Here is a 27,018-nt window from a genome sequence, read left to right on the forward strand (position 1 = left end):
GAAAGCAAAATTCACTGCTGACTCTTCAGGCCATTTCATCAGAGGGTACATCTGGGGATAGTAAGGGAAGTTTCTAGGGTGAAAAAAAGGTACACTAGTGAGAAGCTGAGCTAGCTGAGGAGAGAAAGTCCTAGACATGGGTGGAGTTTGTAGCAGTAGGGAAGGAGGAAAAAGAAAGGGGAGTATTCCAAATTGGGAGGCATAAGAAGTTTCATTACCCACTTGCAGGCCCTTTAGGCAGATGTGAATTTGAGGAATACTTACAATCTAATATAATACGATAATGCTAGTATTATTGTTGGATGGAATTGTGGGAACATAAAGGGAAAACCATTCTCTCTAAAACTGGAAATAAATGGGTTATTTATCCATACTGAAAAAGAATAGTAATAGCAAGGATGAAATGATCAGTAACTTACATCTTTGAAGATGGTTTCACACTCTGTATAATTGATTAACATTATGAATTCTTGTTAATTTCCCCTATAAACTTTCCTCTTTTCCCAGTATTAAGTATTAGAGAGATTTTAAGGCAAAGTGTTTTATTTTTCTTAAATAAATCTCTGTTCATTCAGAGAAAATTACCTGAGCTCAGTGTTAAGAAATATAACTGACCACAATTATAGAAGTATTTAATGAGCCTTTGTAATTTTCTTCAGTGAAACATAAATGGCATCTGTGGCTTTAGGTTGTTCTTAAAAATTCCAAATAAGTGAAGGTAAATAAAGGTTGAATTTCTGATTTTGTAAACATCATTAATAAATTTTGAGTCCTATTTTGGAAGAATCTTTCAAAATAAGAGAAATAGTATGCAGTTATTAAGTTATCATGATCTGTGATAGTGTGGAAAAGCATGGACTTTAGAAGACCGTGAATTTTGGTCCTACCACGTGTTAGCTGTGTGGCTTTGAAAAAATTACTAAATCTCTCTGAATTTGCATTTTTATACATGTTTACCACCCATATAGCCCAAGGTTTTTGAGAAATTAAATAATGTAAAGCACAGCCCAATGTGTGGTAGTCATTCAGTGTTTAACCTTAATAATAAGGGAGGTGTTCATTTCTTAAATTCCTTTAATTCTTTGAATATCTCTATTAAGGCTTTGGAAGAAAGTATAAACTATGTCACTGTTTATATTGGTCTTAAGATTGTGTTAGCATTTGAAGGCAACCCTGAATATGGCAATAACTAGTCTACATGTATTTACCGAGTGTCTGCTTTATAATAGGAACTCGTTTAGGTACTGAGGAATATGTTGGTCAACAAGATGTCTTTATGCTCACCTTCGGGCTGAGAAAAAAAACAGTAGATATGTAAATAACAAAAGATAATTGCACATAGTACAATGAATAAATAAGAGAGGATAATGGGATAGAGAGAGGGGAAGAGAAAGCTACTTCGTTTAGCAATCGGGGAGGGTCTGGAGTTGAATTAAGCCCAGAGTAATGGGAAAGAGGCATGTAAAATTCTGGATGCACAGCTGCCCAGATAGAGGACAGCCAGTGCAAGCCCTAAAAATGGAATGAGTTTATAATTTTTGAGATATAGAAGGGAGACTTGTGGAGAAAATGGTGTGAAGTGAGGTAAGTGAGAGCTAGATCACAGGGCCTTATAGATGTGGTAAGAGTTGGGACTTTATTCCAACTACAACAGGGTGGTAAAAGGGGAGATATACAATTTGTATTTAAAGAGAACAACCTAGTTGTTGTATCAGGGGTGCCAAGGTGGAAGCAGGTGTCTAGAAAGCTTAGTTTGTTTATCCATCCTCCTGTTGATGGGTATCTGAGCTGTTTCTAGTTTTTGGCAATTGTAAATAAAGCTGCTATGAACATTCTCAGACAAGTTATTTTATGGATATGGAGATTTTATATATATATATATATTTATAAAATTGACCCTTGAACAGTGCAGGAGTTGTTTCAACCCTCCTTGCAGTCAAAAATCCACATATAACTTTGCAGTTGACCCTCTGCATCTGTGATTCTCCATCTATGGATTCAGCCCACCTTAGATTGTGTAGTACTGTAGTATGTATTTAGTGAAAGAAATCATGTATAAGTGGACCTGCGCAGTTCAATCCCATGTTGTGCGTATGTGTATATATTTATTTTATATGTATGTATATATGTATTATATATGTACATATATGTATGTATATACATTTATATGTGTATATATATGTGTGTGTATATATCACACATACACACACATATATATATGTATTTTTTTTTTCCTTCTTAATACCTAGGAATAGAATTGCTGGTTTGAGGGAATTCCCTGGTGGTCCAGTGGTTAGGACTCCACTCTTTCACTGTTGAGGGCCTGGGTTCAATATCTGGTCGGGGAACTAAGATCCTGCAAGCCACACGGCGCGGCCAAATAAATAAATGAAGGGCGCAGGTGAGGGGGTGACAATAAAATATGGATTAAATTCTAAAATACCAAGTAAAATAATTTTTAAAAAAGAGAATTGCTGGTTTGAGTAGGTATGTTTTTGTTTAGTTTTATGATGAACTACCAGACTTTTGCCAAAGTTCCATTTTACATTTTCTTCTACAGTGTATGAGAATTCTAGTTGCTTCATATCCTTACCAACATATATTATTGTCAGTCTTTTTGTTTTTACCCATTCTGGCATGTTGATAGTAGTATATCTCCGGTATTAATTTACATTTCCCCAATGGCTAATGGTGTTCAGCACTTTTTTTTTTTGAAGTATAGTTGATTTACAATGTTGTGTTTCTGGTGTACAGCAAAGTGGTTCAATTATACATATATATTTTTTCATATTCTTTTTTCATTAGAGGTTATTACAGGATAGTGAATATAGTTCCCTGTGCTATACAGTTTATCTATTTTATGTATAGTAGTTTGTATCTGCTCATTCCAAACTCCTAATTTATCCCTTCCCCCGTTTCCCCCTTGGTAATCTTAAGTCTGTGAGTCTGCTTTGTAAATAAGTTCATTTGTATCATATTTTAGTTTCTACATAAAAGTGATATCATATGTTATTTGTCTTTCTCTGACTGTTTTGCCGAAAGCCTGCTTTCGGTTTTAAGGATCATTGGATTTGCTGCCAAAATAACCACTCGTCTCACACAAATAAACAGTTTTAATCAATTCTTTAATGAGAGGTGATTTAACTTAATTTTAATATAAAATCATTAGAAGGAGAAGAATAAGAATATTAGAAAAACGTTATAGGATATTTACATCACCGAATTGGGCCAACACCTACTTCCAGATCCAAACAGCAGCTGGGAAGTCCCAAGTAACAGCAATCTGGAGCCTCAGTTGGGAAGGGTCCTGGGTGGTGCGTCCACCACACAGGTGAGACTTCAGATTGGAGTTCTGGGGGCTTCTGTTTGTAATTAAAGGCAGAAAACTATTATCAGTTTTTGCTCAAAAATGCAGCTCTGGTTCAGTTGTAACAATGCTGTTAATTTCATCATGTGAGTCATAAGATTTCCAGACCCCAGGGGACTGGCCAGGTCCCCAGGGCTCAAGAAATTCCAAGACCCATTCCCTTTCTTATCGTAAGTGCTTCTTGACTTGCTAGCAGCAGTTGTTAGGTGTGCAAGCAGGCATGCAGTCCAGGCAGGGTCACAGGTCGATCAGAGGCCTGCTTCTGCCTCTGAAGTCTGAAGAAGACCATTTTACTAGTTTTCCCAACGCTGACTTACTTCACTTAGTATGATAATCTCTAGGTCCATCCTTCAGCACTTTTTCATGTGCGTATTGGTCATTAGTGTATCTTCTTTTGTGAAGTTTTGTTCAGATCTTTTGCCCATTTATTTTTTCCATTGGGTTATTTCTTTTTATTATTGAATTGTAGTTCTTTATATATCCTAGGAACAAGTCCATTGCCAGGTATTGTTTTTCTGTATTTTCTCTCAGTCTGTGGCTTGCCTGATTATTTTCTTAATGGTGTATTTCAATGAGAAGAAGATTTCCATTTTGATGAAGTCTAATTTACCAGTTATTTTTATGGTTATTGCTTTTTGTGTCCTTAGAAATCTTTGTCTGCCTTCAATCATGAAGCTGTTATCCTTTGTTTCTTTTAACAGCCTTAAAATTGTTGCTTTTACCTTTGATCCATCTCTGATTTTCGTATTTGTTGTGAGTTAGGAATCAAGATTCATTTCTTCCCATATGGATGCCTAGTTTTACATCACCATTTGTTGAAAAAACTTCCTTTCTCCAATGGATTACTTCCACATCTTTGTCTAAAATCAAATGACTGTATAAGTATGGATCTGTTTCTGTTCTCTCTCTCCTGTTTCATTGATCTATTTGTCAGTTCTTAGGCTAGTACCACACTGTCTTGATTATTATAGCTTTATAACAGTAAGTCTCTTTGGGATTAGCAGATGCAAACTAGTATATATAGGATGGATAAACAACAAGGTCCTACTGTATAGTACAGAGAACTATATTCAATAACCTATGATAAGCCATTATGGAAAAGAATATGAAAAAGAATATATATATATGTATAACTGAGTCACTTTACAGCAGAAATTAACACAACATTGTAAATCAACTATACTTCAATAAAATTTTAAAAAAATAGTAAGTCTCTAAAATAGGTAGTTTTCCAAATTTTCCAGACAGATTCTTAACCACTGTGTCACCAGGGAAGTCCCTGTTTTTCTTTAAAAGTGTTTTGAATTTGATTTTCTATATAAAATTTAAGATTAGCTAGTCAATTTTTTACCAAAAATCCAGTTGCAATTATATTTGGAATTGTACTGAATCAGTTTGGAGAGAGGAGACACTCCCAAAAATTGAATCTTTCAATTCATGAACATAGTGTAATTCTTCATTTATATATATCTTTAATTTCTGTCATCTTGTTTTATAGTTTCCAGTGTAGAGGTCTGACACATCTTTTGTTAAATTTATTTGTGTTTTTGACTCTACTATAAATGGAATTTTAGAAAATTTCATTTTCTAATGGTCTGCTGCTGGTATATAAAAAATACAATTGATTTTTATACATGTACCATATATCTTGTGACCTTGCTAAATTTATTTGTTCTGATAGCGTATTTTTTAGAATCCAGAATTCTTTTCTATGTAGGCAGTCACTCCATTTGCAAATTAATAAGTTTTACCTCTTTCTTTCCAATCTGTATTCCTTTTTTTTTTTCTTTTGCCTTATTAGGCTAGCTAGGTTCTTCAGTACGATATTGAATAGTAATGGTGAAAGTAGGATTCCTTATTCTTGTTCCCAATCCTAGTATACAATATTAGAGGGAGTGCATTCATTGTTTTACCTTTTAGGTATGATGTTAGCTATACAGGCTTTTTCTAGATGTTCTTTACCGGACTGAGGAAATTTTTTTTTATTATTAGTTTTCTGAAAGTTTTTTTCTTTTCTTTGATCATGAATGGTTGTTGAACTTTGTCAAATGCATTTTCTGTATTTATTGAAATGATTGCATGTTTTATTCTTTTTTTACTCTATTAATATGATCAACTACATTGATTTTTGCATGTTAACCAACCTTGTGTTCCTGGGATAAACCATACCTAATCATGATTTATTATCCTTTTTATACATTGTTGGGTTTGTGTTGCTAATATTTTGTCAAGGATTTTTGCATTCATGTTTATGATGAATGTTGAGCTGTAATTTTTTATTTTGTAAAATCTCTGTAGGTTTTGCTCTTAGGATTATGCTGTCCTTATAAAATGAAGTTGAATAGATTCCCTCCTTTCTCTTTTCTAAACTTATGTAAGATTGGTATAATTTCTTCCTTAAATATTAGATAGAATTCACCAGTGAGACCTTCCTTGCAAGTAGGAATGTTGTTGATAATGAATTAAATTTTGTTAATAGATATTCTGTTATTCTATTTCTGTTTTATCTGGTATTACATTTTGGTAAGTGGTATTTTGAAAGAGTTTGTCTATTTCATTAAATTGTCAAATTTGTTCACATAATGTTCATAGTATTCCCTTATACTCATTTTTATGCCTATAGGATCTATACTGATACCCCCTTCATTCCTGATATTGATATTTATATTCTCTTTTTCCTGATTAATGAGGCTAGACTTTATCAATTTTGTTGATCTTTTCAAAGAACCAACTTTTCACTTTGTTAATTTCTCTGTTGTTTGTTTTCTAATTTATTGATTTTTACTCTTTATTTTGTTCTTCCTTTTATTTACCTTGAATTTCCTTTGCTCTTCTCTAGCTTCTTCAGGTAAAATGTTAGGTCATTGAATTTAGACTTTGTTAATATTAGTTTTTAAATGATAAGTTCTTTTTAGCAGTGCATCCCCCAAATTTGGAAATGTTGCATTTTTCATTATTATTCATTTTAAAAGATTTTAAATTTTGCTTGTGATTTCATCTTTGGTCTGTACAAGTCTCTTGTTTAATTTTCATATATTTAAGATTTTTCTAGATCTCTTGTTTTTATTGATTTCTAATTAAATTTCATTCTGGTTAGAGAACATACTGTGTGTGATTTCAGTTGTTTTACATTTATTATGATTTACTTTATCATCCGGCCTGTGGTTCTAGCCTAGTGCTACATGCCCTTAAAATGATGTGTAATGCAATGATTTTTTTGTTGTTGTTCTAGTTGTTGTATCAGTTGCTGAGAGAAGGGTTTAAAGTTTTCAACTAATTCTGTCAGCTTTACGTTTGGCTTTTGAATCTCGGTTATTTAGGTACATACGTATTCATGATTGTTATGTCTTCCTGATGAATTAAACCTTTTGTCATTATAAAATGTCTTTCTTTACCTTAGGTAATATTTGTTTTCTTGTATCTACTTTGTCTAATCATAATAAAGGCACTCTTTCCTTCTTATGCTTAATGTTAATAATAATAAAGGCACTCTTGTCATCTTATGCTAAATGTTAGCGTGGTGTATCTTTTTCTGTCCATTGACTCTCGATCAGTCTTTATGCTTAAAAAGCATCTTTTATACATAGCATATGGTTGGAACTTGCTTTTTTAAAATTCATTTTTAGAATTCTGTCGTTTTTTAAAATTTTTTTAAATTAATTTATTTTTGGCTGCGTTGGGTCTTCGTTGCTGTGTGCGGGCTTTCTCCAGTTGCGGTGAGCTGGGGCTACTCTTTGATGCGGTGCACCGGCTTCTCATTGTGGTGGCTTCACTTGTTGTGGAGCACGGGCTCTAGGCACGCGGGCTTCAGTAGTTGTGGTGCGCAGGCTCAGTAGTTGTGGCTCGTGGGCTCTAGAGCGCAGACTCAGTAGTTGCGGCGCACAGGCTTAGTTGCTCCGCAGCATGTGGGATCTTCCCAGACCAGGGATTGAACTCGTGTCCCCTGCATTGGCAGGTGGAGTCTTAACCACTGTGCCACCAGGGAAGTCCATAGAATTCTCTGTCTTTTAATTGGAGTTTGTAGTCCATTAGCATTTAATATGATTATTGTTATGGTTGGGTATTGGTCTACCATTTTGTTATTTATTTTATTTTCTCCCTTCTATTTCTGTTTCTTTCTTCCTCCCTTGACTTCTTTTGCATTAATTGGATATTTTTCAGAATTCCATTTTAATTTTCCTTTTGACTTTTTAGCTATACCTTTTTGCATTTTTTATTGGATTTTCCAGTGATTTCAATATAGAAATTTAACTTTTCTCAGTCTATTTAGAATTAATATTATGCCACTTCATATAAAATGCACAAGACTTGCAACCAGATAGATCCATTTACCTGTTCTTGTTCTTTATGGTATAGGCTATCTTATATCTACATATGTTATAGATCCCTTAATATTGATTCATTGATATGACTTTTGCTTTATATTGTTATATGTATTTTAAATAACTTAAAAGAGAGGAAAGTAATATTTTATATTTATCTAGATATTTACCATTTCCAGTGCTCTTTATTTCTTCCTGAAAATATGATTTTACAAGTGGTATCATTTCCTTAGCATTTCTTACAGTCAGTCCAAGTCTGCTGGCAATAAATTCTCTTAGTTTTCTCTCATCAAAAATGTCTTCATTTTGCCTTCTTTTTGGAAGGATATTATCATTAGGTGTATAATTCTGAGTTGATTGATTTTTTTTTCTGTATGAATAAAATATAAACCAGAATAAAAGACAGGTAACAAACTAGAAAGGTATCTGATACATATATATAAAATCTCCATCCATATGTACGTACAACAAATGAGAAGAAAAGGAACAATCAGTGGGATGGGAACATAGGTAAACATGAACAAGCAGTTCACAGGAGAAATAGTCCATATACACGTACAATGTTGTTCCACCTTACTGCTAATACAAAACATCTAAATATAAACAGTCATGTTTTAAAACATTGATAATATCCATTGTTGAGAAAGTTATGGTGAAACAGAGATTCCTATCAGTTGTTAGTTCAAGTATGAATTGATCAACCATTTTGTAGGTCAGTTTGGAAACATATATCAAAATTGGAAGTATCTACATTTGCTTTGCTCTAGCACTTCCTCTTTTAGAACTTTATCTCAAGGAAATAATCTGGTAAGGATATAAAGATATATGCATGAGGGCATTTATCTCTTTGTTTATGATAGCAAAAGAGAGTGTACATTTTAAGTTGTTCCCAGTAAGAGAATAATTATAGTATGGTACATGCATAAAGTGAATATTACTCAGCCTTTAACAATACAGTAACCTAGCTCTATAGTATACAATATAGAAAGATATTCCTGACATTTTATTAAATGAATAAAAAAGAGTAAAACATTGTACTATCATTTCAAAATATTATGCATATTTTCATATTGAGCATTAATTCAGAAAGAGAATGGGAGAGGAAGTGAAAGAGGAGCACAGCAGAAATCATCCAAAATTTATATAGAAATCAAAGCTGTTTAGATCCTGTGATAGGTTTCTTCCTTTGAGTATATCTGGACCTAAGTCACTGATTTGTGGGAATACATCCCATTTCTACTGACAACTGGATCAGGAGACGCCATACAATTTTTCAAGAACCCACTCGAGCTCTTTCATAAGTCAAAAAACATTGCTAAATTTTTTGTTTAATAATAGCATACTGCTTAAGAGGTTAAACAAATAAACAGAAAGTTGACATAATCTTTAAGCAAGTCAGCAAAGTCCTAGTTATCTACTTGGTGATGTGCTATTTCTCACTTTAGTAAACTGGATGGAAGCAACTCTATTACCCCTAGAAAATAGTAAGCAATCAGGGTCAATGAAAAGCTTGAACTACCTTAAGACAACAACTTCTTTCATTTCTATAAGCAAGAATTGTATGCCCATCTGTGTACATTACTGAAGCCTTATTAGAAAAAAGGGCTGGTTTCATTCGTAAATCTCTTTGTCTTAAATAGAATCAAATTTTACATTTTGGTTTTTTTTTGGGGGGGGGAAGCTCAAAACAAAATGTTTTGTTCTAGGAGCAGCAGATTTTATCTATAAAAGGCCAGATAGTAAAATTTTTAAACTTTGTGAGCCACACGGTCTATCTGTACTATGCACCTCTCTCACTTTAACATGAAAGCAGCCATTGACAATATACGAACAAATAGTTGTGTCTGTGTTCCAATAATACTTTATTAAGAAAAACAAGAGGGGGGCTCTAATTTGGTGACCCTGCTGTAGTCTAAAAACCATTGTTGTTATGATTCTGGAGGAATTTGGGGTTTGATGCCTTAATCTCAAAGATGACAGGTGGGTAATGTTTATTTGAAATTTCTTGATTGATTGGTTTGTGTTTTCCTTAGAGTAAAAGATCTGCTGGAGAAAATTGAAGGCAGCTCTGCAGATCATGACACCCTAATTAAAGTCAATTGAGTAACTTGGATTTTGAGAAATTGAGATCAGTAGAAGCAAAACAATTACAAAGAAACAAAAAGTGATTTAGGTACCTGAGAGGGAAATTTGTTAGATTAGCAGAGGCTTCAGAATATTGGAATGGATATAGAGAAAAGGCCATATAATAGTATCAAATTGGAATATTATGAGACTAGAGGTGATTTAGGTATTATACTATCTGATTTCAGGAAAATAGATTGTGTCATCTCCATGATTCCTTGAAGAAAAATATGTGTAATTATGGTCCTTTAATTCTAGTTTAGATAATATAATTGATTAGCTTCTTAGGTAATCTCATCAATCACTTGGATTTTGTAAATACATTCTAACCTACATCCCAAAACCCTGTTCTTCCTAATTTCCATAATATATATAGAGGTCTCTTAGAAGCTGAAGTGCTATAAAAAATTTGATTATGTATATCAAAACCCTGATTTTCCCTAGATTCATATTTTTAAAAATAATATCTTTCTTCTGGAATACCTGGTCATCTTGCATTTTAAAAAAGTCAGCGGGAGAAAGCAGAGCTTGATAGTAGATAATGGTGGAATAGGAGTTGCTCACCCAGCTTTACTTTCCCTGCCCTATGTTGCCTCTTTTGGAAGGCACTGCCAGAAGCTGTATACTGGTAATTATATCTTTTAAAAAAGAATATCTTCATAGGTTTTTTTGGGGGGGTATGGGGAGCAGTAGGGTTGCCTTGTATGTCTCTCATAAGCCCAGCCTCCTATATGCTATCTCCCTAACATAGAATACCTAGGCAGGACATTAATTTAGAAAATTTTCCTTGAAGTGACCTTAAAATTCTGCCTTTGCAAATCCTTTACATCTATAAAATTTGTTCCTTGTTCTTGCAATTAGTGTAGCTTTGGAAGTGTAGGAATCAAGTTGCAGAAATCAAGAAATATCTTTTGTGTTGCTGTTCCTTAGTTATCTACGTGTTGACACTTGAGGTGAAATTTTAAAAATTCAGAAGAATTTCCTGAACATGCTTGAACAATTTCAAGAGAATTCTCCCTTTATCTGAAGGAAAATAGAAAAGCTTGGAATTTTAGCCTTTTGAGCTTAGCTGTTATTCTTTGCTTAATAGCCGAGTGTATATCACAAGTATCTATTTATTTGGTTATATGTAGTTTTAGCTGGTAGTTGACATCAGTTTTTCTCTTTTGTCTGTGTAATTTTCCAGGAAAACTCAGTGGTCTCTGTCAGATGAACAAAATCTTTGTCCAAAATTGTGGTGATAGAAAACTCTTTGTGGGAGTTTATTCCAGTCACTGTCTGGACTAATAATTTTCTGTTTACTTCTTAATCTCTAATGCATATTTCCCTTAAGTCTTCCTCCAAGAGCTATAATAGAATTTTTCTGTTTTGTGAGTCTCCAAAAAAGGAAATTCTGTGAATGAAGCCTTAATTTGACTCTTGATAATTAATTTTTGTTTCCAATCATTTGTATTATAGAATACAAAAGAAAATTAGTACTTGTCTTGCTACATAACTTTTAAAATACCACCTTTGCTTTCTCTTTTGAAAACACATCTTGAGTTTTAATTTTTTTGACAGCCTCCAGTGGATGGGCCATGATTAGAGCTCAAGACCGATAACATGAGGATGTAATTAATTAGTGGCTTAGGATATAATTATTTAGGTGTTGTTTATGTCCCATGTGAAGGGAAAAGAAATAAAAAGTATTGTTTATGAACCATATAAAAATCTTGTGGGTTTTTTCCCCCTAGAGAAAGCAAGAAATTAAACTGTTGTTTCACATATTTTACTTTGTTCAATTTGGGATAATAGACACTTTATAGTTCACATTTTTTTACCGTAATATATTTTTACTTGACTTATTTAGGATACAGTAAGAGATTTTTAAAGGAGTTTCTCTTGGTGCCTGAGAAGAGAAATATTCATCCTTGTCCAGCTGTTCTGTCATTTATATCCAGTGACTTAACTTCCCAGCTTCAGTGTTTGGTTTTGACACTTAAAAATTAAATACACTGGATCTGATAAATGACATTTTGATTGTAGGTTAGAGATAAATTATTATAAATTATCTTGAAGTCACATTTTAAGCAGTTTCTTCCCAAGTTTTTGTCTTTGTTTAGAGTCATTTAACATTGTAAAGAAGAATGTTGGCTTCTTTGTGAGTGTACAATTGTTTTTTTCTTCACATTTTGCAAAAAGTACAATGTAATTTTTGGCATTATTTTCACCATACTCCCTACTTGGTTTCTACTTTGAAGTAATAAAACCTCCTGATAAAGTATGCTTTTTAAGAGATCTCTCTAAAAAAAAATATGCTTTGCTCTTTTCAGGGCAATCAGGTAGAATATTGAACTGAAAGTTCTGTTGCTGTGGGAGAGGAGGAAAAAGGAGAAGCTACCTAGCACTGACTCTTCAACATAATTCTCTTCTTTATCTGACTGTCAGCTTTCCCTGGAACTTGAAATGTTGGCTGATTGAAAACTGGGTTCAGTGTTGACATAGGGAAATTTGAGTGTCAAATCAGGACCACCTTAATTGTAATTTTCTTCCCCTGACTTAAAGATAATCTGTTCAATTCGAGAAACTTGAAATATTTAGATGTTAACAAGCTTCACCCACTTTTCAGGTCATTCCTTCCCTCCCCCCATCTCTGTCCCTCTAAGAAATGCAACAAAACCTTATCTAGAGTAATCTTTCACTATTAGCTGCACTTTTTAGTACTATCAAATTTGCTAAAAGGAGAAAATATAAGAGTTTTGATTTTTGTTAACTTCGCTACTACTTATATGTGACTGTACGTGAAATAGAGTTCTTTAGTAAATATTGAAAGTTGATGATAAACTAAATGTATCAATGGTGCTTAATGGTCTTGGCTGTCATTGCTTGTGTACTGTCCTTCCTACACATTAGGTTTTAGAGTAAACATGTTCAGAGTTAAGTTTTGGAGATTACTACAGGCATAGGGATTTTCTTATTAGTTATCCAGCTGTATATTTCTAGATTTCTGATTCTGTTTTCATTTTAAAGCAAAAGATGGTATAGTTATAAGGAAAATACAGAACCTTGCAGGACTCTTAGCTCCTTATCCTAATGCTGAAGTAGAGCCTTTTATTTCAAGTTTATAATTTCAGTTACTCAAATAAGACGATTATGCTTATGGTTCTTCCTTCCTCCTAGATTCGTCTTCTGGATGTCTAAGTGCCTCGACTTATCAGGGTGCCATAGATGTTTATGTCAGCCAACTGGGAAAAGTGGAATTGAAATCCCATAAAGGTTAGCTAAGTAGAATGTTTTATTTTGACATATGGTGTAAGGAAGGTTTTATGTAACATTCAGGAAACAGATGGTCAAATTATCTTATCTACACTGACATAGAGATTTCAATAAAATTTTTCTCTGTTAGAACCTGATTTAAAGACTGGAATACTAGCCCTCTAAACCAGTGATCTTTGCAACTTTTGGAACAGATGACCATGAAGACTATCTTTCCTTTTGTAATACAAACAAAAATGTTGTAATTTATTGACTGTTATTGTGGAATTTTTTAGTGTTATAGTTTGGGTTTTTTCAGTTTAGTTTTATGTCAGAAATAGAATATTATTTGGAGGGAAAGTGCTCTCATACATTCTTTTGGAAGCTTTCCTGCTAACTTGTAAGAGGACCTTCTCAGGCCATTACTCTAGAGTGATACTTTTAAAAGCATGATCCTGCAATAAAGGTATCACCAAAAGGTCCTCTAAAGTGATTATTGACTTAGTCTCTCATAGTATCAGGCTTATGATGTGTCTCTCTCTGTAATCTTATTTCTAATACAGATAGCTTATTCTAAGAGTCCAAGTCTTTCATTAATAATTATACACTTTTTAATCATCTGAAGGCTGAATATACAAGTCTTTGTGTGCATGCATGCACATAGATGTACACGTGCATGCTGGCAAGTGACTTGGGTACTTGGAGTAGCTTGGCTATAGGGGCTTAAGTGACCTGGGTTCAGAAAGTTAAGAACCATAGCTCTGTATAAAAAATTTTTTAGAGAAAGTCTGGAAGCTCTTGCATATGGGCCAGAACAAGGCTATGTGTATAACACGGAAAATACCTCCACAGAGACCAGTTGTTCCTGCTGGTAGTAATTTCTTTGCCATGTTGGCACAGTTTAAATACTTTAAAGTTTAAATTTTAAATACTTTAAAATTTTAATACTTTTTAATAGCTTTTTGTCCAGTGAGGCTCTCTCGTCAATGTCAAAATAAAACTACAAACACAGATGTCTGAAACTGAAGTTATTGCTGAGACACATGTATTTTTTGATTTCTCAAGATCATATTTTTTTTCCTTTTAAATAAGATAATATTATGTTCTCACTAAATTTCTAAGAGCTTCAATAATACTATTCAGGGTATTTTGTATATGTCAAAAAAAGTCATATAATTGCATTCTTGTATTATGAAGACCCAAGGAGAATAAACATTACTACATTTAATGTAACTAGTAACAGTAAAAACAGAGTTTTGAATAGCAGCTCTTACATGAAAATTATTTCCTGTTTTTTATGGATGGGCAAAACAGTAAAACAAACAAAAAACATTGCTAATCTTCATCCGCTTGAATTATTTTTAACTATTATTTGGATTGTTGTTCCAGTAACATTGAAATAGCATATGATGTTGCAAGATTTGATTGGGATTACAATTTTGTGTTTTCTCCTGTTGGGACCATGATACTGGCAGGAGCTTAAAGATAACTGGAAACAAAGATTACTGTCTTAATTCAGGTCTCTAATTCTCACTACACTTGGGAACAGTAACTTCCTGGAGTGATGGAAAGTTATTCAGGATTCTGTTGCTTAATAGTTAGTAAAGACATCTGGAATCCTTTCCAACTCTGCCACTGTCTTGCTGTAGGGTTTAAGAGCCAGCTACTTGAGTCTCTTAGGCTGTCCTTTCAGCTCCTATGGCCATTTTGCCAAGTGAAAAAGAATGTCACAATGCTTGTTTCCTCTCTTCCTGTGAAACTTAACATAGTGACCTTATTCATTCATTCAGAAAGGCTGTGTTATGGCTTGAGAGTCAGAACTGCATCTGAGTACTGACTTTTCCACTTAAAAATTGTCCTTGATAAAGCCACTAATCTTAATATATAGTATCCCTTCAGTAAATGATGCTGTTGTTAGTATTAGTTCACTTTTTAATTTTTAAAAAATGGTATTGATGTCAATAACCGTGAAGCAGTTTTTTGTTTTGTTTTGTTTTGCGGTACGCGGGCCTTTCACTGTTGTGGCCTCTCCCGTTGCGGAGCACAGGCTTTGGACGCGCAGGCTCAGGGGCCATGGCTCACGGGCCCAGCCGCTCCGCGGCATGTGGGATCTTCCCGCACCGGGGCACGAACCCGTGTCCCCTGCATCGGCAGGTGGACTCTCAACCACTGCGCCACCAGGGAAGCCCCGTGAAGCAGTTTTTGAAGTGAAAAGAGGTTGAACACATACAGGAGCTCTCCTTTCTAAAGAAGATAGTCTTAGAGATGGGACATTTGGGAAAGCTTTCAAGTCATGAGAATTCTTCATTCACAAATAGGCATGGAGTTTTAATAGTGATAGTTTTTGCTTTTTAAGGATGTGGAGAGAGATGGGGATAGAACTATCTGCATTGCTTAACATTTTTAACACTCTGACAGATTTAAGATCCCTTATTTAAGAACAGAAAAGAAAGATGTTCACAAAATTATTACATTTGATGTATTTAGAGATAATGTCTTAGAAAAAGTTGTTAAAATCTGTTATTTTCTACTTTTTAAATATGTTTGGTAGAAAAAACATGTATCTTCTATTCCTCCTGACATTTTCCAGGTTTGTTTCTGTTTTGTATTTTCCTAAAGCTCTCATATCTGTTTTTATGGGCAACTCCTGTTAGTAGTTTACATTTAAACCCTGAAAAGCAATTTGTTTTTTAAATAAGATAGACCAATTGTAGTTATGTGCTTTGTTCCCCCCTTTTTGAGTAGTAAATATGGAACTTCATCAGTCTTAACCCCAGATTTCCAGCTCGCATTAGAAAGGCTGAGAAGATATGGAATTATTTAGTGAAACTTAACCTGATGTTAACCAAACTAGAGAGCACACAAAGACCCATAAATAAATGCCTTCTAAAAGGAATCTTTACAACATTCACAATGGATGTCATCCTGACCATCTTTGTCCACAGAGTTGGGGTTACTGTTTTATGGGAAAGGCCTCTCTTATTTATTTGATACATGAGAAATAGAGAAAGAAAAACTCTTGAAACAGGAGTGTACTGGTGAGTTTGCGCTGCAAACCACATAATTGTTTTGAAAAATGATTCCTTCCTATCAGAGTACTTTTTCTTGTTTCGTCCTTTAGAAGTTGAATTATTGTAAGATTGTAGATGAAATAAAGTTGAGTGTCTTGCTTCAGGTACCCAAAAAGTCTGTAATCCATTAAAAAGAAACGTTAGTTAGTTGAAATTTAAATATTTCCGTTTTAAATTTTTATCGCCCTCTCCACACCCCCAACCAAACAAGGTACCACTGAAAGCACAAGAGCTCAGGCTTCTGGTTGTATTATAATGATCAGTGAGGTTACAAGTCCTGTAATACAATGAGGTAGCAGTGTATGAAACATGACAATGGTTAAGAGCATATGTTTGTTGTCATTGAAATGGATCTTGATACCAGCAGTAGCTGCAGTGGAACCTTGAGCAAGTTCTTATCTGTAAAATCGGAATTATAATAATAGCTCATAAAGTTGAGAGAGAAATTAAAAGATAATATAATGAAGGTGTTTGGCTCTTAGTAAATGCTCAATTAATGGTAAATTCTGTCTATAAGCTGCATGTGTATTAAACTCTTCACTTTTCTGGTATTGGATTAGCTGACTAGGGCTATTGGCAAAAAGAGAAATAGTAGTTCATGATGTCCTAATGACTCATATTCTTGACAGAAGATACTGTGAATGCCTTGGGAATACCTGGGAGTAAGGAAAAGGTACAGCTACTTAAATAAAATAAGCTGATGAGTAAAGACAGTGTATCAGGAGCAATGCTGCCTGTTCAAACATTTTTTATAATAGGCTCTAGTACTTTTTATTTCTTTGCATTAATAAGCTCTCCTTTAAATTTATCACAGGATCTGTTCTTGTCAAGGTTGCATCTTCTCTTCAGGCTTACTTACAGTTATCAGGGAAAGAGATTGATGTTAACTCAGAAGTCCATGTTGAAGAAATGGATGAAGCTCATAAAGATGATGGTATAGTAATTACTGGTAAGGAGGCTGCATTTTGCTATGTAAGATGAATAGTCATTGTCCACCTATGTGCAGAAATATGCTATATTTAACTGAAGTTTTAGTCTTTATTCCTTTCCATTGTCACATGTTGGTGTTTGACACTTTTTTCTTCCAACTGCTTATCAATAACACAATTGCAGACATTTAGTTTGAAGCACTCACTATTCCTGGATAGTGAATAGTCATGGGATAAAATTTATTTGAAAAACTTCCCTATCAAAGAGATATTTGCGGGCTTCCCTGGTGGCGCAGTGGTTGAGGGTCCGCCTGCCGATGCAGGGGACGCAGGTTCTCGTGCCCCGGTGCGGGAGGATCCCGCATGCCGCGGAGCGGCTGGGCCCGTGAGCCATGGCCGCTGGGCCTGCGCGTCCGGAGCCTGTAGTCCGCAACGGGAGAGGCCACAACAGTGAGAGGCCCGCGTACCGGAGAAAAAAAAAAAAAAGAGATTTGCACACTCATATTCATAGCAGCATTATTCACAGTAGCCAAGAGGTAGAAGCACCCCAAATGTCTATTGATGGATGAAAGCAAAAATGAAATGTGATATATAAACATACAATGGAATACTGTTCGGCCTTAAAAAGGAAGGAAATCCTGTCACATGCTACAACATGGATGCACCTTGTGGACACTATGCTAAGTGAAATAAGCCAATCACAAAAAAGACAAATAATGTATGATTGCATTTATACAAGATATCTAAGGAAACAAAGTAGGGGGAGAGGAAAATGAGTTGTTCAGCAGGTATGAAGTTTCAGTTTTGCAAGATGAAAAAGTTCTGGAGATCTATTGCACAACAATATGAATATACTTAACACTACTAAACTGTAAACTTAAAACTAGTTAAAATGATAAATTTTATTTTATGTGTTTTTTACCATAATCAAAAATCTGAAAACCATTAAAAAAATTTTTTTCTTTTCTGGCACAGCTGCTTTCTAATTCTTGGACTTGAAAATCAACTACAGTTGTCCCTTGAACTACAGGGAGGTTAGGGGCACTGGTCCTCTGCCCCAGGGCAGTCGAAAGTCCACCTGTAACTTTACAGTCAGCCCTCCATATTTGTGGTTCCACATCTGTAGATTCAACCAACTGCAGATCGTGTAGTACTGTCATATGTATTTATTGAAAAAATCTGTGTATAAGTGGATTCGCATAGTTCAAACCTGTGTTGTTCAAGGGCCAACTGTAAATACATATATTACAGTGTAAGATATAAAGTTAATTTTGTATGATTATAATAAATAGGAGTTTGGTTTGGTATTATGCACATTGTAAACCTGATCTTTTAGTACAGCCTGACCTTTTAATACAAATTCTCAATTCCAGAAATGTGAAGAGCTTTTCCACATTTTTTCTAATTACCTGTGGATGTATTAATGGCTGATACTACTTTAAAAAAATATTTATGGTATGGATAATATATTTATATAGTAAAAAAAAAATTAATGCTGGCAGACTTTTAAAAATCTTAACCAGAATGGCATTGAGAAGGACATTGAAATTACCATGAGGTTTTGATATAGCAATCTATGTATATACACAAGATTGTTTTAAGTTTCTGGTCTCTTAGTTTCAAATGCATTTCCAATATCCTGAATTTGTACTGTCCTCTTCTCACGATTGCTGGTTTTGATATCATATTTGTGTGTGGATGATTTCCTACCTTTATTCTATGTTTTGCCTTTCCCATTTGTTAGTTTTCTTGTTTCTAATTGTGGCCTTTTCTTTTCTGCATACAGAAGTTCCTTTAGCATTTGTTGCAAAGCTGATCTGGTGGCACTGAATTCTCTTAACTTTTGCTTGTCTGTAAAGCTTTTGATTTCTCTGTCAAATCTGAACATATGTATCTTAAGTATATCATGCCACTCCCCTTGGCCTGAAGAGTTTCTGCTGAAAAATCAGCTGATAATCGTATGGGGATTCCCTTGTATGTTATTTGTTGCTTTTCCCTTATCTTTTAATATTTTAAAAGATTTTTTAAATTTTCTCTTTGTCTTTAATTATTGTCAATTTGATTAATAGGTGTCTCAGTGTGTTCTTCCTTGGGTTAATCCTGTATGGGATTCTGTGATTCCTGGACTTGAGTGAGTGTTTCCTTTCCCATGTTAGGGAAGTTCTCAGCTATTAGCTCTTCAGATTTTTCTCAGTCCCTTTCTCTCTCTCCTCTCCTTTTGGGACCCCTATGATGCAAATGTTGATGCATTTAATGTTTTCCCAGAGGTGTCTGAGATTGTCTTTATTTCTTTCATTCTTTTTCTTTTGTTCCATTCTGCAGCAGTGATTTCTACCAGTCTGTCTTCCAGCTCACTTACTCGTTCTTCTGCCTCATTTATTCTGTTGATTCCTTCTAGCGTGTTTTTCACTTCAGTTATTGTATTGTTCATCTCTGTTTGCTCTTTAAAGCTTTTAGCTCTCTATTAAACATTTCTTGTATCCTCAGTCTGTGCATCATTCATTTCCCGATATCTTGGATCATGTTTACTATCATTACTTCTGAATTCTTTTTCAGGTAGATTGCCTATCTCTGCTTCATTTAGTTTTTCTTCCGTGGTTTTATCTTCTAACTTCGTCTGTGACCTATTTCTCTGCCATCTCATTTTGTTTAACTTCCTCTATTTGTGGTCTCCATTCCTCAGGCTTCAGGATTGTAGTTCTTCTTGGTTCTAGTGTCTGCCCCCTCGTGGGTGAAGTTGGTTCAGGGGTTTGTGCAGGCTTCCTGGTGGGAGGGGCTGGTGCCTGCCTACTGGTGGGTGGAGCTGGGTCTTGTCCCTCTGGTGGGCAGGGTCATGTCAAGGGGTGTGTTTATAGGTGGCTGTTTGCTCAGGAAGACTTTAAGTAGCCTGTCTGCTGATGGGTGGAGCTGTGTTCCCACCCTGTTGGTTGTTTGGACTGAGGCGTCCCAGCACTGGAGCTTGCAGGCTGTTGGTGGGGCTGGGTCTTGGTGCCAAAATGGCGACCTCCAGGAGAGCTCACGCTGATGAGTGTTCCCTGGAGCATCTACCACCAGTGTCCTTGACTCCACAGGAGACCCTCCATAACCCACAGGTAGGTCTGGCCCAGGTTTCTATGGAGTCACTGTTTTGCCCTGGGTCCCAGTGCATGTGAAAACTTGTGTGCAGCCTCCAAGAGTGGAGTCTTTGTTTCCTCAGACCTGTGGAACTCCTGCACTCAAGCCCCACTGGCCTTCAAAGCCAAATGCTCTGGGGGCTCCTCCTCGTGATATCAGACCCCCAGGCTGGGGAGCCTGACATGGGACTTGGAACTCTCACCCTGTGGGAGGACCTCTGCAATATAATTATTTCCTAGTTTGTGGGTCGCCCACCCAGTGGGTATGGAATTTGATTATATTGTGAAAGTGCCGCACCCTCCTGCTATCTCATTGTGGCTTCTTTGTTCTTGGGTGTAGAATATCACTTTTGGTAGGTCTGAGTCCTTTTTGTTGATGATCATTCAGCAGTTAGTTGTGATTTTGGTGTTTCCGTGAGAGGAGGCGAGCTTAAATCCTTGTACTGCGCCATCTTGTCTCCAGCCCAGAGGACATTGAAATTAAAGTGTGTATGTGCACGTATGCCACAGGCTTATCCATGAGATAGTCTCAAGAAGAAGAAAGTGTGGTGGTGGTGTGTGGTTATGGTGGCAGTGGGGTGTCTTCATAAGATCAAGTTTCACAATTATTAACAGCCACTATATTAAATCTTGGCAGAGAGTAAAGATTATTTGGGGGAGGGAGTATTTTTTTTCTCAAAAATAAAGTAATTTATTTAATGACCAAGAAAAAAGATCAAGTTTCAGTTTTAAACATTCATTTTATATATCGTAAAGGTTAAGAAGGCAGTCTTAAAAATCATAGAATATTAACAAAAAACATAGCAATAATAAAAATAACACCTGTACAATTTCAGATTAACTCAGTGCCTAATGGGCAGACTTAGTTACGCAGAGAAAATTTGATGAATATTTAAGTGTATTAAATGTGGTAAGAATCAATTTCTTGTGGTTTGATATCTTGAATTTGATAGGGAGCCAATAGAGTTACCTTTTTTGGCCCCGGTAATGTAAAGTAATAATACAAATTTGTTTAATAATGCTCTGAATGATAGCATAATCAAATTATTTTACAGAAGTTAAGAATGTTTGAATTATAAATTATTTTTTCATTTTTCATTGTGTAACTCATAGAATCATATGCCTTTTTGAAATTTAGATTTAGTTTAAGTTGCATTTCAAAACCCTGTTCTCATCATTTCAACCATTAAAAAAACGACCTTATTAAATCCTCTAAGAACAGTTACTAGTCCTGTCATTGGATAAAATCATTATCTGTGGACCTGATCTCTTTATTAAGTCTTGCCCATTTCCATTCCACTAAACAGGTACCACCTCAAACTTAATATATTTGAAAACAAATATTATCTTTTCCTAGCCTAGTTCCTTTCCACCTGTCATCTCTATTTTCCTTTATTTGTTCAGTCAGTCCCTCAGGAAACATTTATTGAGTCGGGTACTGCTAGAAACTAGGAGTGCAAAGATAAGATAATAAAGTATGGTCTCTCTGCCATCTGAGGAGGTTACATCCTAGTGAAGCAAGACAGACAAACCAGTGAATACAATACAATAAATGTTATAATAAAGGTATGTACGTGGTACTGTGAGAGCATGGAGGTGGCGCATGTAAATTATACTAGCATTGTGAGTTTGAGGAAGTGAGACAAGTCCAATATAGCTGGAGTGTAGCGAGTAAGGGGCACAGTGGCATAAAAGGAGGCTGGAGAGTTTGAGAGGGATCAGATCATATAGGGCAGATTTGGCTTTTATACTCAGTGCTTTGCAAAGGCACTGAAAGGTTTTAATCTGGGGTTCATATAATCAGATCTGTGTATTAGAAAGATCACTGAATGTTGAGTGGGGAAAAATTGGAAAGGACAATGGTGGATGAAGGAAAAGTTAATTTTAATTAGCAGGTTACTGTAGTAGTTCAGGAGAAAGAGTTCAGTGGCCTGGACTCCACAGTGATCTATTTTAAACTAAACAAATGAATAAATAAGCCTTGGATAAATTTTGGTGGAAAAAATTGATATAGGTATACCTCATTTTATTGTACTTTGCTTTATTGCAGTTCACAGATACAATTTGTGTTTTTCACAAATTGAAGTTTTGTGACAACTGTGCATGGAGCTTGTTTATTGGCGCCATTTTTCCAAGAGCATTTGCTCACTTTGCATCTCTGTATTTAGTTTTGGTAATTCTCACAGTATTTCAAACTTTTAAAATTATTATTTGTTTTGTTGATATGTGGTCAGTGGTCTTTGATGTTACTGTTGCAGTTATTTTGGGGCACCATGAATGACGTCGCCCATATAAGACATCAAACTTAATTGATAAATGTTCTATGTCTTCTGACTGCTCTACTGATTGGCTGGTCCCCTGTTTCTCTCCCTCTCCTCTGATCTCCCTATTCCCTGAGACACAACAATATTGAAATAGGCCAGTGAATAACCCTACCATGGCCTCTAAGTCATCAAGTGAAGGGAAGAGTTGCACATCTCACTTTAAATCAAAAGCTAGAAATGATTAAGCTTAATGAGGAAGGCATATTGAAGCCAAGATAGGATGAGAGTTAGGCCTCATCCAGGTAGCCAAGTTGTGAATGCAAAGGAAAAGTTCTTAAAGGAAATTAGAAGTGCTACTCCAGTGAACACGTCAATGATAAGAAAGCAAACAGCCTTGTTGCTGATATGGAGAAAATTTTAGTGGTTTGGATAGAAGATCAAGCCAGCCACAACTGTCCTTTAAGCCAAAACCTAATCCAGAGCAAGGTCCTAACTCTCTCCAATTCAGTAAAGGCTGAGAGGGATGAGGAAGCTGCAGAAGAAAAGTTTGAATCTAGCCGAGTTTGGTTTAAGGAGGTTTAGGGAAATAAGGCGTCTCCATATCATAAAAGTGCAAGGTGAAAGCAGCAAGTGCTGATGTATAAGCTGCAGCAGGTTATCCAGAAGATCTAGCTAAGGTAATGAATGAATGTGACTTCACTAAACAACAGATTTTCAATGTAGAAGAAACAGCCTTATGTAGGAAGAAAATTCTATCTAGGCCTTTCATAGCTAGAGAAGAGAAGTCAGTGCCTGGCTTCACAGCTTCAAAGGACTGAATGACTCTCTGCTTAGGGGCTAATGCAGCTGGTGACTTAAAGTTGAAGCCAGTGTTCATTTACCATACCGAAAATCCTACACACCTTCAGAATTACGCTCAATCTACTCTGCCTGTGCTCTATAAACAGAACAACAAAGCCTGGGTGACAGCACATCCGTTTACAACATGGTTTAGTGAATATGTTAAGCCCACTGTTGCTACCTACTGCTCAGGAAAAAAAGACGAAGAAAAGATTCCTTTCAAAATATTACTGGGCATTGACAATGCAGCTAGCCACCCAAGAGCTCTGATGGAGATGTACAATGATATTAATGTTGTTTTCATGCCTGTTAACACAGCATCCATCCTGCAGCTCACAGATCTGGAGTAAATTCGACTTTCAAGTCTTATTTAAGAAATACATTTTGTAAGGCTCTAGCTGCCATAATAGATAGTGATTCCTCTGATGGATCTGAACAAAGTGAGCTGAAAACCTTCTGGAAAGGATTCACCATTCTGCATGCCACTAGAACATTTGTGATTTATGGGAAGAGGTCAAAATAGCAACATTAACAGGAATTTGGAAGAAGTTGAGTCCAACCCTCATGGATGACTTTGAAGGGTTCAAGACTTCAGTGGAGGAAGTAACTGCAGATGTGGTGGAAATAGCAAGAGAACTAGAATTATAAGTGGAGCTTGGAAGATGTGACTGAATTGCTGCAATTTTATGATGAAACTTTAATGGATGAAGAATTGCTTCTTATGGATGAGCAAAGAAAGTGGTTTCTTGAGATGGAATCTAGTCCCAGTGAAGATGCTAGCAGATTGTTGAAATTATAACAAAGGATTTAGAATATTACACAAATTTAGTTGATAAAGCAGCAGCAAGATTTGAGAGGATTGGCTCCAATTTTGAAAGAAGTTCTACTGTGGGTAAAATGCTATCAAACAGTATTGCATGCTACAGAGAAACAATGAAAGGAAGAGTCAGTCAATACAGCAAACTTCATTGTTGTCTTATTTTAGGAAATGGCCATATCCACTCCAGCCTTGAGCAGCCACCAGCCTAATCAGTCAGCAGCCATCAACACTGAAGCAAGACCCTAGACCCTCCACCAGCAAAAAGATTATTAATTGCTAAAGGGTCAGATAATGGTTAGCATTTTTTGGTTTACTCTTTATAAATTTTTATTATATAAAAAATTTATAAAATTTTAAATTATGCTTGTAAATGGATGCTGTGAGGAAGATGCATGCTTACCTCATTGGTTATTATGAAGCTCCTTAGGCCATTTAATTATTTTTCTGTTATTTGTTACTATATCTTATACTCTAGCCCCTATTTCCTAAACCAGGAAGGACCAAATTTTAGAGCAAAGTTTATTTCCTGCCCACAGTCCAAGAATCTAGGTACTGATCAGCAGATTTCTTTTGGAGAGTAGCACATGATGTACAATGATGTTGGGCCCCAGGTGGATCTGTAGGTTGTCTCTGATATTAGATTAAATCCATTAAAGTAATAGTACAGAGGGACTTCAGATAAAGACAGCAGTCTCCTGTGGAGAGAGCTGTATGAACAAGTTATTGGGTTTAGAGAAACTTTTATGTTTCATTTTGATTCCAAAACTGGTGCACAAAAGGCCACAGACCTTATTTATCAAGTGGATGGAATAATTTGAGGCCTAGAAAATTAAAGCAGATTGCTTTTTCTATGGAGATTTCCAATCTGAAACCCAAATTTAGAAGTAATGAGGAACTTTATATGTGAGCTGTTATTATAGGCAGCTGAGCTCAGCTCTTTTGGGCCTTCCTTACAGCGCCTATGAAGCATAGAAACAGAAATACTCTCACTGCTAAGAGGTCTGGATTGTATCTGTAGCATGATTTCTGCAGGAAACCATGCCAATAAACTTTAGTTCCTGGGGCTCAGGCTTCCCACAGGGTTTGATGTGTCAGCCCTGTAATTTTATTTAATTTCCTGCTCCATGGTTTCACTTGTTGTTGCCGTCACTGATAAATAACTGTGTGTTGTATAATTCTTTTTTTTTTTTTGGAATTTTTGAATTTTATTTTATTTATTTTATACAGCAAGTTCTTATTAGTCATCAGTTTTATACACATCAGTGTAAACATATCAATCCCAATCGCCCAATTCATCCCATGCCCACCCCCACCCCTGCACCGCTTTCCCCCCTTGGTGTCCATACGTTTGTTCTCTACATCTGTGTCTCCTTTTTATGGCTGAGTAATATTCCATTGTATATATGTGCCACATCTTCTTTATCCATTCCTCTGTTGATGGACACTTAGGTTGCTTCCATGTCCTGGCTATTGTAAATAGAGCTGCAATGAACATTTTGGTACATGACTCTTTTTGAATTATGGTTTTCTCAGGGTATATGCCCAGTAGTGGGATTGCTGGGTCATATGGTAATTCTATTTTTAGTTTTTTAAAGAACCTCCATACTGTTCTCCATAGTGGCTGTATCAATTTACATTCCCACCAACAGTGCAAGAGGGTTCCCTTTTCTCCACATCCTCTCCAGCATTTGTTGTTTGTAGATTTTCTGATGATGCCCATTCTAACTGGTGTGAGGTGATAACCTCATTGTAGTTTTGATTTGCATTTCTTTAATAGTGATGTAGAGCATCTTTTCATGTGCTTCTTGGCCATCTGTCTTCTTTGGAGAAATGTCTATTTAGGTCTTCTGCCCATTTTTGGATTGGGATGTTTGTTTTTTTAATATTGAGCTGCATGAGCTGTTTATATATTTTGGTTTATTTTTGTGTATGGTGTTAGGGAGTGTTCTAATTTCATTCTTTTACATGTAGCTGTCCAGTTTTCCCAGCACCACTTATTGAAGAGACTGTCTTTTCTCCATTGTATATCCTTGCCTCCTTTTTCAGAGATTAGTTGACCATAGGTGTGTGGGTTTATCTCTGGGCTTTCTATCTTGTTCCATTGATCTTTGTTTCTGTTCTTGTGCCAGTACCATATTATCTTGATTACTGTAGCGTTGTAGTACAGTCTGAAGTCAGGGAGACTGATTCCTCCAGCTCCGTTTTTTTCCCTCAAGACTTCTTTGGCCATTTGGGGTCTTTTGTGTCTCCATACAAATTTTAAGATTTTTTGTTCCAGTTCTGTAAAAAAAAAATGCCATTGGTAACTTGATAGGGATTGCATTGAATCTGTAGATTGCTTTGGGTAGTATAGTCATTTTCACAATATTGATTCTTCCAATCCAAGAACATGGTATATCTCTCCATCTGTTGGTATCATCTTTAATTTCTTTCATCAGTGTCTTATAGTTTTCTGCATACAGGTCTTTTGTCTCCTTAGGTAGGTTTATTCCTAGGTATTTTATTCTTTTTGTTGCAGTGGTAAATGGGGGTGTTTCCTTAATTTCTCTTTCATATTTTGCATCATTAGTGTATAGGAATTCAAGAGATTTCTGTGAATTAATTTTGTATCCTGCAACTTTACCAAATTCATTGATTAGCTCTAGTAGCTTTCTGGTGGCATCTTTGGGATTCTCTATGTATAGTATCATGTCATCTGCAATTAGTGACAGTTTTACTTCTTCTTTTCCAATTTGTATTCCTTTTATTTCTTATTCTTCTCTGGTTGCTGTGGCTAGGACTTCCAAAACTATGTTGAATAATAGTGGTGAGAGTGGACATCCTTGTCTTGTTCCTGATCTTAGAGGAAATGCTTTCAGTTTTTCACCATTGAGAATGATGTTTGCTGTGGGTTTGTTGTATATGGCCTTTATTATGTTGAGGTAGGTTCCCTCT

The 27,018-nt window shown here is 35.6% G+C and overlaps 1 protein-coding gene across 4 annotated transcripts in view; it reads left to right on the plus strand.

Annotated features, from left to right (window-relative positions):
- FAM185A (family with sequence similarity 185 member A) overlaps positions 1-27,018 on the plus strand; it is a 153,600-nt gene that overhangs the window by 27,428 nt on the left and 99,154 nt on the right. For 3 of the 4 annotated variants that reach the window (XR_008617452.1, XM_055085069.1, XM_024115972.3), the window contains exons 6-7: positions 12,973-13,068; positions 16,933-17,067. Coding sequence is in view for 3 of the 4 variants with exons in the window: in XM_055085069.1 (XP_054941044.1) it covers positions 12,973-13,068; positions 16,933-17,067 (231 nt within the window). In the remaining variant the exon portion in view is untranslated. Of the gene's footprint in view, positions 1-12,972; positions 13,069-14,005; positions 14,093-16,932; positions 17,068-27,018 lie in introns of those variants that run through there. The other variant, XM_055085070.1, reaches the window with a different exon arrangement.

This window comes from Physeter macrocephalus, chromosome 5 (genome assembly GCF_002837175.3).
Source record: "Physeter macrocephalus isolate SW-GA chromosome 5, ASM283717v5, whole genome shotgun sequence".
Classification (NCBI taxonomy): Eukaryota; Metazoa; Chordata; class Mammalia; order Artiodactyla; family Physeteridae; genus Physeter; species Physeter macrocephalus.